The 12,500-nt window shown below is 42.1% G+C and overlaps 1 protein-coding gene across 7 annotated transcripts in view; it reads right to left on the reverse strand.

The window, feature by feature from the left end:
• The window catches only part of wnk4b (WNK lysine deficient protein kinase 4b), a 63,347-nt gene that overhangs the window by 6,082 nt on the left and 44,765 nt on the right, over positions 1–12,500 (reverse strand). Inside the window, exons 6-19 of one of the 7 annotated variants that reach the window (XM_060896947.1) lie at positions 9,376–9,595; positions 8,400–8,808; positions 7,531–7,733; positions 7,291–7,364; positions 5,841–5,976; positions 5,626–5,742; positions 5,362–5,535; positions 3,477–3,531; positions 3,064–3,183; positions 2,670–2,798; positions 2,285–2,413; positions 1,891–2,019; positions 1,554–1,682; positions 1,246–1,374 (exon numbers count right to left, since the gene is read on the reverse strand). In XM_060896947.1, the coding sequence (XP_060752930.1) occupies positions 1,246–1,374; positions 1,554–1,682; positions 1,891–2,019; positions 2,285–2,413; positions 2,670–2,798; positions 3,064–3,183; positions 3,477–3,531; positions 5,362–5,535; positions 5,626–5,742; positions 5,841–5,976; positions 7,291–7,364; positions 7,531–7,733; positions 8,400–8,808; positions 9,376–9,595 (2,153 nt within the window). Of the gene's footprint in view, positions 1–1,245; positions 1,375–1,553; positions 1,686–1,890; positions 2,020–2,284; positions 2,414–2,669; positions 2,799–3,063; positions 3,184–3,476; positions 3,532–5,361; positions 5,536–5,625; positions 5,743–5,840; positions 5,977–7,290; positions 7,365–7,530; positions 7,734–8,399; positions 8,809–9,375; positions 9,596–12,500 lie in introns of all 7 variants that reach the window. The other 6 variants (XM_060896946.1, XM_060896948.1, XM_060896949.1 and 3 more) reach the window with 6 other exon arrangements.

Here is a 12,500-nt window from a genome sequence, read left to right on the forward strand (position 1 = left end):
GTATCGATAAACAAAAGATGAAGTGAGACAGAATGGAAATTTCCATTTGTAAACTGTCACGATGGAAATAACAGCAAGGTTCTGTCTTGTTTTCACTCTCGCTGTGTTTTCATGTTCAGCGGTGACTCAGACACTCAGACACTCCTCATGACGTTAACCTTCACACAAGCAACCAATCAGCTAATTCAGTTCAAGAGTTAAGCAGAATGTTTGTAAACACTCTGCAGCTGAAACACTCGTTCGCTCAACAGACTCTCCGATTTTTCTCTCACTTGACGTTAATAAGACAAAATATGAAAGCGCAAAGAAGCGCAAACGTCTCTCTTCTGTCCTGAAGATGTCAGAAAACTTCACCTCTGACTACAAAGCACCGACACTGGAGACTCCTTCATGCAGAAAGCTTCACCATTTCACTGATTATGTTTGATTATACATCTGTTTACGGGAAGCGTTAATTAACCCCTTAATTATATCATTAACAGAACCCTTGGGACTTAATGATGGGAGATGGGACAGATGGGTCTTAATAACTTGTTAATAACATTACATCAGTTATAGATAGATAGATAGATAGATAGATAGATAGATAGATAGATAGATAGATAGATAGATAGATAGATAGATACTGTAGATAGATAGATACTGTAGATAGATAGATAGATAGATAGATAGATAGATAGATAGATAGATAGATAGATACTGTAGATAGACAGATACTGTAGATAGATAGATACTGTAGATAGATAGATACTGTAGATAGATAGATAGATAGATAGATAGATAGATAGATAGATAGATAGATAGATAGATACTGTAGATAGACAGATACTGTAGATAGATAGATACTGTAGATAGATAGATAGATAGATAGATAGATAGATAGATAGATAGATACTGTAGATAGATAGATAGATAGATAGATAGATAGATAGATAGATAGATAGATACTGTAGATAGATACTGTAGATAGATAGATGGATGGATGGATGGATGGATGGATGGATGGATGGATGGATGAATGGATAGATAGATACTGTAGATAGATAGATAGATAGATAGATAGATAGATAGATAGATAGATAGATAGATAGATAGATAGATAGATAGATACTGTAGATAGATAGATAGATAGATAGATAGATAGATAGATAGATAGATAGATAGATACTGTAGATAGATAGATAGATAGATAGATAGATAGATAGATAGATAGATAGATAGATAGATAGATAGATAGATAGATACCTGATGTGTGCAAGGACTGAGAGCGAAGTGGACGGACAGGAGGTCCCATATCAGGGTCCAGGTATAAGTCTTTGCCCAAGCCAGGAGAGGAGCATTGGGTCACCTGACCTGTATTCACAGCTGTATAATCTATATAAGGACACACACACACACACACACACACACACACACACACACACACACACACACATCATTGTCACCCTGATCAATTTATAAGTATTACAAATAAAGAGGTGGAACATATAGACGAACAGACATACTGTAGACAGACAGATGGACGGATGGATGAATGGAGAGTTAGTAGATACCTGAGGTGTGGAAAGACTGTGAGCGGATTGGACGCAAGGGTACACCCCCATCAGGATTAAGATAATAGTCTCCGCCCCCTCCAGGGGAGGGGCCTTGAGTTACCTGACCCACGTTTATGGCCGTGTAATCTGCTGATTAATATCAGTATGACATGCTGATTTATTAATGAGTTAAATATGAGATAATGGTACAGACACGAACAGACAGATGGATGGATGGACAGGCAGGGGGACAGACAGACGAATGGATGGAGAGACAAAGGAACAGATAGACGGTTGGATGGACAGACAGACGAAGGCAGCGTTAATAAAGTATTAGACAAATATTAGTAGATACCTGAGGAGTGGAAAGATTGTGAGCGAAGTGGACGCACAGGTACAGCTGCAGCAGGATCGAGGTAATAGTCTCCACCCACTCCGGGGGAGGGGCCTTGAGTTAACTGATACTCTTTTATTGCCGTGTAATCTGCGTAATACGCACGCTGTTGATTAATATCAGTATGACATGCTGATTTATTAATGAGTTAAATATGAAATAATGGTACAGACACGAACAGACAGATGGATGGACGGACAGATAAATGGACGGACAGACAGAGGGACAGACAGACGGATGGATGGACAGAGGGAGAGACAGACAGACAAATGGATGGACTGACATACCACACTGATGGATAGACAGACAGATGAATGGAGGGTTAATAAAGTATTAGACATGTTTTAGTAGATACCTGAGGTGTGGAAAGACTGTGATCGGATTGGATGCAAGTGTACACCCCCATCGGGATTGAGATAATAGTCTCCGCCCACTCCAGGGGAGGGGCCTTGAGTTACCTGACCACCGTTTATGGCCGTGTAATCTGTGTAATATGCAAGCTGTTGATTAATATCTGTATGACATGCTGATTTATTAATGAGTTAAATATGAGATAATGGTACAGACACGAACAGACAGATGGATGGACGAACAGACAAAGAGACAGATAGATGGATGGATTGACAGGCAGAGGGACAGACAGACGAATGGATGGAGAGACAAAGGAACAGATAGACGGTTGGATGGACAGACAGACGAAGGCAGCGTTAATAAAGTATTAGACAAATATTAGTAGATACCTGAGGAGTGGAAAGATTGTGAGCGAAGTGGACGCACAGGTACAGCTGCAGCAGGATCGAGGTAATAGTCTCCGCCCACTCCGGGGGAGGGGCCTTGAGTTAACTGATACTCTTTTATTGCCGTGTAATCTGCGTAATACGCACGCTGTTGATTAATATCAGTATGACATGCTGATTTATTAATGAGTTAAATATGAGATAATGGTACAGACACGAACAGACAGATGGATGGATGGACAGATAAATGGACAGACAGACAGAGGGACAGACAGATGGATGGATAGACAGAGAGAGGGACAGACAGACAAATGGATGGACTGACATACCACACTGATGGATAGACAGATGGATGAATGGAGGGTTAATAAAGTATTAGACATGTTTTAGTAGATACCTGAGGTGTGGAAAGACTGTGAGCGGAGCGGACGCACAGGTACAGCTGCATCAGGATCGAGGTAATAGTCTCCGCCCACTCCAGGGGAGGGGCCTCGAATTACCTGACCGGCAGTGTAATCTGAGTGCAACATGCATAGAGAATCAGAGAAACAGAGTTAATGAGAAAATCAACCTGGGTTATGTTTAAATGACAGAGGAGTACAAACGAGGACATGTAGATACATGAAACAAGTGAAAATTAGAGTCGCTGTTACCATGACAACAGCAAGTCCGCGTGTAACAAGACACTAATGTTGGACAGTTCAGAGACCCACATCATTCTGCCGGGCTAACGTCGTTTCTCTACATGTAGCTCTAAGACATGTCATTGTGTCATGTGGGTGTGGCCTGTCTTGCATAACATGGTGTTACCTGGCAGGGAGGAGGACGAGTGTGTGCGTTCCAGCCCCTGGGTGTGTAGGTTGGGCTGAAAAATGAACAGAAAATTAGTTTTTAAACACTGCATCGTTAAAAAAATAAAAACAACTAGGTCTAACGTTGATAATGAGTCTGATATTTATACATGAAATATTTCAAAATAACAAACAGATTTGTAAACAGCTTAGTGTGGCTCTTTTTTCTATTGTTTACCTCATTTTAGCAAGAAAGCACAAAGAATCCTAAACACCTTTCCTGTCTGGAACATGAAGGACAACTTTAAGTGTCAGCTTCACCTCTGACTGTCATAAAGCACTCACACTGGAGACTCCTTCCATAAATGTTACATCAACATCTTCTTAAGCAAAACTCTGTGAATGGGCTGTTGTTATGGAAACAGTAACATATCAGTACGAGCGCATTAATGCGTGTAAACCTGCGATGTGCAGCTGCCAACTCACCAACCTTTGACCAATCAGGATCCAGAATTCGACATGGCAGAAGGATAAAGATTTATGAGAAGATTGAGCTTACTAGTTAACGAATTATAGACCAAACATAGAGATGGATCCATCGTATAAATATTTTTGTTTATGCATGTCATAGATCTTATCAGTGTTTATTAAATATAGAGTGGTGCTGTATATAAAATAGAGCCTTTATCTGTCACATGAACATTACAGCACAGCGAAATTCTTTTTTCGTATGTCCCAACTATGGAAGTTGTGGTCAGAGCGCAGGGTAATACAGCACCCTAGAGCAGTAAGAGTTAAGGGCCTTGATCAGGGGCCCAACGGGGGCAGTTTGGCAGTGCTGGGGCTTGATCTCCAATCCTACCGTTAACAACCCAGAGGCTTAACCACTTGAGCTAGCACTGGCAGTATATACTAGTGTATATATATATATATATATATATATATATATTAACTTTGCCCTTTTCTTTCAACATTTTAACAATGTTTATTCAAAAGAGAACAAGATGATATGAGCAGTGGGACATGGTCCTGAAAATATATATATATATATATATTAACTTTGCCCTTTTCTTTCAACATTTTAACAATGTTTATACAAAAGAGAACATGATGATATGAGCAGTGGGACATGGTCCTGAAAACAACACAAAGAATATTATTACAAAGATTTCTCTATTTCACTCGGCTCATGATTCTGTGTGGTGTTTATTAATAGCTATTGATGAGAAAAACAGTCAATATGAGCACTGATAACAATCCTACCATTGTGTGTGTGTGTGTGTGTGTGTGTATATGTGTGTGTGTGTGTATGTGTGTGTATGTGTGTGTGTGTGTATGTGTGTGTGTATGTGTGTATGTGTGTGTGTGTACAGTATGTGTGTGTGTGTGTGTGTCTAAAAAGTTATTCCTGGTGTAGAAAATAATGTAATAAAATAATTGCTCTGAGTCACAGCCGACCTTCTAAACTTTCTCCTCAGCTGACTGCAAATTTTGAAGTACGTAACACTTTTAACACTTTTAATACTTTTACCTTACCATTTTACCTAAAAGTTGTGCTCACAAGGGTACATACTGCAAGCCTTTGAATTTATATAACTGACATAAATCAAGCATAGTTACATCATATTTATTCTCAGTCCTATTTCACTGATTGACAGGGTAGGGGTGCCAATACTTTGTGCATTCCAACAGATTTAAGTGGATATAAGTGATCTTAGTTTGGATTGTGATTGGTCAGAAGGCGTTAGTTCATTTTCTAGCTGAGCATACATATATATGTGTATGTGTATATATATATATATATATATATATATATATATATATATATATATATATATATACACACACTCATTCTAATACATTACCGCTTCCATAGCAACACTCTGGAAGCTTCTCTAACTCACCTGAGAGCCTGAAAGAGTTCCTGCTCCACTCAGATAGGGCACTTGGAGGATGTTTCCAGGAATGAGTGGCTCTAAAGGCTCCTTCCTCATCAGGGCTTCAGCTCGGCGAATGATGTCCCTCATGCGGTGAATAAATCCCTCCTTCTCTGATGGCAGGATGAACTCGTTATGCGCCTGCACACAGGAGATACAGATTAGGCCTGGACACCCGAGGACACACTCTTACAGCGGGTCCTATGACAGGCTGAGTCTCAGACTGCTCACCATAACCGTGGCGATGTCCTCAGGATTGTCTCCATCCAGGTCAAATTTAAACGTCACCATCTTGCTGTTGTGAGTTTGAAGCTGGCACTCCACCACCCGGTCCACCTTATCTGACAACTTTGTAGAGACACAGACAGAGCGAGACAGTGGGTGAGGCAGAGAGCTAGACAAAGAGTGTGTAGTGTGTGAACTTGTGTGCAGATGTTCAGTAATACCCCTGTAATACGCAGCCGTGAGCGAGCTCTCTTCCTCAGCAATTTACTTCCTGTGCGTTTGTTGGGACCTTTGCTGCTCATCTCTGATAAGCCCTCGTTCCCGTCACTCAAACCTGATGTCACATCGGAGGCGTAACTGTTAACAGAGGCAAGGTCAGAGGCAAAATCTGAGGCAAAATCTGAGGCAAGGTCAGAGGCAAAATCTGAGGCAAGTTCAGAGGCAAAATCTGAGGCAAGGTCAGAGGCAAAATCTGTGGCAAGTTCAGAGACAAAATCTGAGGCAAGGTCAGAGGCAAAGTCTGAGGCATGGATAGAGGCAAAATCTCAGGCAAGGTCAGAGGCAAAATCTGAGGCATGGACAGAGGCAAAATCTCAGGCAAGGTCAGAGGCAAAATCTGAGGCATGGACAGAGGCAAAATCTCAGGCAAGGTCAGAGGCAAAATCTGAGGCAAGTTCAGAGGCAAAATCTGAGGCAGGGTCAGAGGCAAAATCTGAGGCAAGGTCAGAGGCAAAATCTGAGGCAGGGTCAGAGGCAAAATCTGAGGCACGTTCAGAGGCAAAATCTGAGGCAAGGTCAGAGGCAAACTCAGAGGCAAGGTGAAGGTGAAATGTCAGAGGCAAGGTCAGAGAAATGAAAGGAGGTAAGGTTGGAAACAAGGTCAAGGTCTTAGCCTCAGCTTCATCACTCCACTTCAGAATTCAGTCTCAAACAGAGACATATTTTTGAACAATTTTGTTTTTAAATCCTGCTCACACCGCTAGTATGTGTGTTTAAGCCCCAGTCCTGACCCTGATCAAGTTATAAGCAGTTATTAAATATGAATGAACAAACTCTCCTTCAGTCTTTCTTCATCATACGAGCTTCACTGTTCACACGGCTATTGTGTTGTGTCCTGATGCACTTCTCTACTCTACTGTGTAGGACAAACAGCATCACGCTGAGCTCAGCCAGCCTTAGCTTAATGTGTGTGTGTGTGTGTGTGTGTGATACAGGAGTCAAGGCTTTGCTAAATGGAGCATCAGCCATAGCATCATACCATCCCAAAGCAGATTGCTGAGGTGAAAAGTAAATCCAGCTTTCAGCTTATGTCTGTGCTTTGACGTCAAAAAACACGTCACACCAGGACATGTGGAAAAATACACATTTTTATCTAAACACACACACACACACACACACACACTCACAAACACACACGCGTCAATATTTTAAGATTTGAGGGAAGTTTAATAGGAAATGAGCCTCATTAACATTTATCCAACACTCACAGGATCTGTTGGATTGAAACGAATGTTTCTCATGAAGTTTAAAGTGTTACTGGAATGAAGTGTTCCACTAAAAAGCCTGAAATCATCAACAGCACTCACTTAAAGACTTAAAGATGAATGTTACGATAGATTTATAAAGATAATGAATTTTCCATGATGGCAAAAGCAAGGTTGCTATGGTTACCTGTCGACGGGAGACGAGAAGCCGCTGGCACCGCTGGAGTGCACTCGCTCAGAATTGTGGGACACGGCAATGCTCTAGAGGAACAGGAGGACATCTCAAATGCTTGCAAAGCAAAATAAAGAAGGTACGAGATACTATTTGAGTTCAATATAATTACAAATTATTATTTTAACATGAAATATAGCAAAATGTTTACACTCTTTTAAGATTTAAAGAACCAAAGCTCCAGCCACTACTCACTGAGGGAAAGCGGAGTGCTGGGATTGGATCATCCTTTGCAGGCAAAGCTTCTGTGGGTGGAGCTTCAACAACTGGTTTGACAACGTTAATCGGTTCAGTGGGCGGTTCTGTAAGTGAAGGGGCGGAGCTTGACATGGGGCACGGAGCTTCAAGTGGCTCTTGGAGGCCGGAGGAGCTGAGGTAGCCGTCCGTCTCACAATCAGCTGCCGGACGTGTCAGAAAACAGTTAGTGCTGAGTAAGGAAGGACTTTAATGTATCTGATTGTAAGAATAAAAAGTTACAGCAATTACTTTTAGCAATAACAAGCAATGTATTGTAGATGTATTTATTTGTAGGGTCTAACCCTAGTCTTGGACTAATCCCAGGATCATTGTGGGCTCTCCTTTCACTTACAGAATGTTTCTGAACACACACACACACACACACACACACACACACACACACACACCCTGTGACCTCAGGTTAGGTTTCAGTCATACGTGCACTAAGCAGTACCTAAAGGGTTCTGGGCTTTTAAAGGGAAGTTGTTTATCATATATGGTTTCTTTATGCAAATTAGTGCGACCCTGCAGGAGCTGCTTATTGGCCACTGAGGAAATGCCAGTGCTTGTGTGTGCAAATTTAGAACTTATCGTACGCACGCTAAATTTACTCGTTTGATTCTGACCAATCACAATAAAGAATACAAAAGTGCTTCAGTTTCAAAAATTATTATATTATTTAACCAAATACATTGAGTTTAATTATGAATTCCTGATTGTTCATCTCTGGTGAAGGATTAAGATCGACAGCTGAAATTCCTGTTCGATTCTTTGATATTTTGTTAAAAAATGAATCACAAGTTTCAGATGTAAGTTTTAAGACTTACACGTGGCGGAGGAATAGCAGGCCTGGCGGATGTGATAGTGTGCATGGTGCTCTGTGTCCGGTTCCTCAGGCTCTGTGGTGAAGCTGGCGTTAATGCCTGAGTCCATGGAGCTGTTAGCGGTGGACAGGAGAGGAGCGGAGACGGTCACGGTGGGGGTCATCTGGACCGGGCTGAACACGCCGCTCTCTGCTGACATCTGCGGGTGGAGAGACTGGAGGTTCGACACGCGAGGTTCTGCTTCAGGAACGGTCTCGGGTTCCTCCTCGATCACCTCGTCCTGACGCCTCTTCTGCTCCTCGTCGACCAGCCGGCGGAGCTTCTCGCGCTGACGCTTGATGGCGGTGACTCGGTCACGGATGGCTTTAGCCACCAGCTTGTAGTCGGCGTCACACACAAAACCAAGCACCACCTACAGCATAAAAAGAGAGAGAGAGAGAGAGAGAGAGAGAGAGAGAGAGAGAGAGAGAGAGAGAGAGAGAGAATGAACACAATGAAGCTCCTCAGGTGAGTGAGGATGTCAGTGAGATTAGAACAATCCAATAACTTTGAATTCGGGGTATTAGATAAAAATCCTTCTGTTTACTCAGTACAAGTTTCTCGTCTCAGATACAATCACAACCTTCTCTTATTGACGTGTGACCCTTCACCTCTGAGCTGCAGATGGATAGTCTGATTAGATGAGACTCGGGGACAAATCTCATGTTTTTGAGGCTCTTGTGTACTAGTGATGTCATCGTTGTGAGTGAACAAAGTGTGCGACAAAATCAACAACTTTAGACAAGAGTTAACTGTGGAAGAAGAAGAAGAAGAAGAAGAAGAAGAATGTTCCTAACTCTCTGTGTTTAATATCAGGTGTGTAGTAAAGAGTGGTCCAGGTTCATTTAAGAGAACAAGAGACCAAGAGACACTTTGAGCAAGTGAATATTTATCACAAATGAACACATTTATTTAGACAGACAGTAAATAACACGCTCACCATCTCCTGAGCCACCTCCTCAGGGACGTCCTTGTAGAGCTCAAACAGGAACTCGATGGCGTTGTTGTCTTTGTACTTGCCGTGAAGCTTCTTGGTGTCGTCCATTCGAAGCCAGAGCTTTAGACCGGACTTCACCATGTTGTCCTCCTCAGCTAACTCCACGTGGACGCCGTTGTTCTCCTGGAAGAAGGGGTGTTCTAACAGGTCCTGGATGGTGTACCTGACCCAGGAGAACAGACAAGAGAGCAGCAAAGATCAAGATTCAAATTAGCACACACACACACATACACACACACACACACACACACAACAACATCAACAAATGTGCAATTTCAATTTCTTAAGGAACTTCCTTAAGTTCTGCAGAGGAAGAATAAATCACCTCAGGACATGTTGTTCTCATCTTGGGAGAAGTAAGACTTAAACATTGAGGTGACTTCAGATTCTCTCACTCACTCACTCATCTTCTACCGCTTATCTGAACTACCTCGGGTCACGGGGAGCCTGTGCCTATCTCAGGCGTCATCGGGCATCAAGGCAGGATACACCCTGGACGGAGTGCCAACCCATCGCAGGGCACACACACACACACACTCTCATTCACTCACACACTACGGACAATTTTCCAGAGATGCCAATCAACCTACCATGCATGTCTTTGGACCGGGGGAGGAAACCGGAGTACCCGGAGGAAACCCCCAAGGCACGGGGAGAACATGCAAACTCCACACACACAAGGCAGAGGTGGGAATCGAACCCCCAACCCTGGAGGTGTGAGGCGAACGTGCTAACCACTAAGCCATCGTGACCCCCCCGATTAGAATATAGGCAAAATGAAATAATTTTTTGTTCACAAAAAATAGTGTAACTTGTAATCATGACTGAATGCTAAATTCACGGTTGATGTATATTACAGAGGTATTTTCTCATGGGTGTGAGTGTTCTGTGAAAGCAGGTTTTAGACAGTAAAGGAGTGGCCCAGCATTTAAAGTGTCACAGTAACATCATCTCTGAGTCTCAGACACGGATCACAGAAAGAGAAACAGACACAAACACTAATCTGAAAGTGACACATCACAGTGATAAGATCACTGACTTGTTAGACAGCTGATTAAAAACATCTCATAAGAGTTCATTTCCATTCTGTTAGATAAACAGAGCACCAGAGTGAAAAAGAGTTAAAGGTTAAACAGGAGAGTGTCTTCTTTGTCCACGGAGCATAAAAAGTAGGGTTGGGTATCAAAAGATTCCGGTTCTGCCTTACGATTCCCGGTTCTGATTCCAATTCCATAATAAAAGAAATGTGAAAAATAATGCACAATACTTAATTAGGGGTCAAGCCCTGAAGGGGCGTAGACACCTATTGTTATTGTTAGTTTTTCTTCTTCTTCTTCTTCTTCCTCTTCCGCCATTGAAGTCAATGGCAGCCCATAGAACCGTACGTAGGAAAGTTATGAAATTTGGCACACATGTAGAGGCCAGTCTTAGAAGTTACTGAAGCAACTTTGGTGTGTCTAGCTCAAACCCTCTAGCGCCACCAACAGTCCAAAAACCCAATTTTTTGCTGACTCGTAAGGCCTAGAGGCAAAATTCTTGCAACATCAGAATCAGAATCAGAAAGGTCTTTATTGCCAAGTATGTTTTCACATACGAGGAACACACACACACTTACACACACATTTACACACACACACTCACTCACTCGCACACTTACTCACACTCGCACACACATACTCACTCGCACACTCACATACAAACACATTCACACACACACACACACACACACTTACACACACACACACACACACACACTCTCACACACACACACAAACACACACACACACACACACAGACGCACTCACACACACACTCACACTCACACACACTCACACACACTCACACACACACTCACACACACACACACACACACTCACATACAATCACGTTGTATATTTATATAGGTACAATGGCCATCTGTCTGTCTGTCTCTCTCTGTCTGTCTCTTTCTCTCGCTCTGTCTGTCTGTTCATGGTAAACATTTGAACACATAGCGCCTGAGCTGTCACTTTATTTTCTTCACGAAACTTGGTATGGTTCATCAGTGACATGTTCTGAGCGCATCTGATCGGCTTGACCCCGGTATCGCTGCTTGCAGCTATATTTCCATTTGTGTTTATTAATCACTCTGTAAATATTTTAAACAGAGCATTTCAATTCATATCAATTTAAATTTAAATAAATCCAACATCAAATTTAACATCCAGAATTACAACTTTTTCTGAAGAAACATTAACGTGTCTGCTTTCTCTGGGAGAAGGCGAGACCTTTCCTGGCTTATTGTATCTCCAGCTGTGGAGAAAACCCTCTCAGAGGGGGTAGATTTGCTTCATTGTTGTAGCTTTGGAAATGAATCCAAACTTTAGACTTTTTTTAGACATGTTTAACAAACAGCGTACCTCAGCACAGCAGCGCGAGTGACTGATTTCTGTGGTAAACTGCGTTAATTTGGTTGCGTGACTGTAAACAGTGTAAGCAATGAATATTCATGAGGTAAGACATGGCTATTTAAAGTGACCGCTCCCAGCGCTTTGCCCGTCATCGCATCGGAACCGCGTTTGGAACAGAAACTTGAAAATTCCGCGCGGTTCCGGTTCCTGTTAAAAAACAGAACCGGTTCTGAATAAGACCCGGTTCTCGGTTCCCAACCCTAATAAAAAGAGACACAAAACACACTGTTTTTGTTTGAATCTTCAAAAATCACTTTTTATATAGAAAATTAAAAAAAAAATCAGATAATCAGGTGATAGAGCATCATCCCTGAGCTAAGCTAACGGTTCGCTAACCTTCGACTCTCCGCCGAACTCAATTTTGAATCTGAATCTATTAAACTGACTCATCTCAAATCCGAGCAGTTACATAAACACTCTGCTGCTGCACAATTAGTCCCGTGTGGGCAGGATTTCTACCACGATCTGTTTATTTAAGATCAGGATACGCTCATTTAGTAGACGCAGATTTTCCAGCAGCACCAATAACACTTTTAAACACTCACCTAAAAAAAAGCTAAACATTATTCATTCATTCATTTTCTACCGCTTATCCGAACTACCTCGAGTCACGGGATC

The sequence above is a fragment of the Tachysurus vachellii genome, chromosome 21 (genome assembly GCF_030014155.1).
Source record: "Tachysurus vachellii isolate PV-2020 chromosome 21, HZAU_Pvac_v1, whole genome shotgun sequence".
Lineage (NCBI taxonomy): Eukaryota > Metazoa > Chordata > Actinopteri > Siluriformes > Bagridae > Tachysurus > Tachysurus vachellii.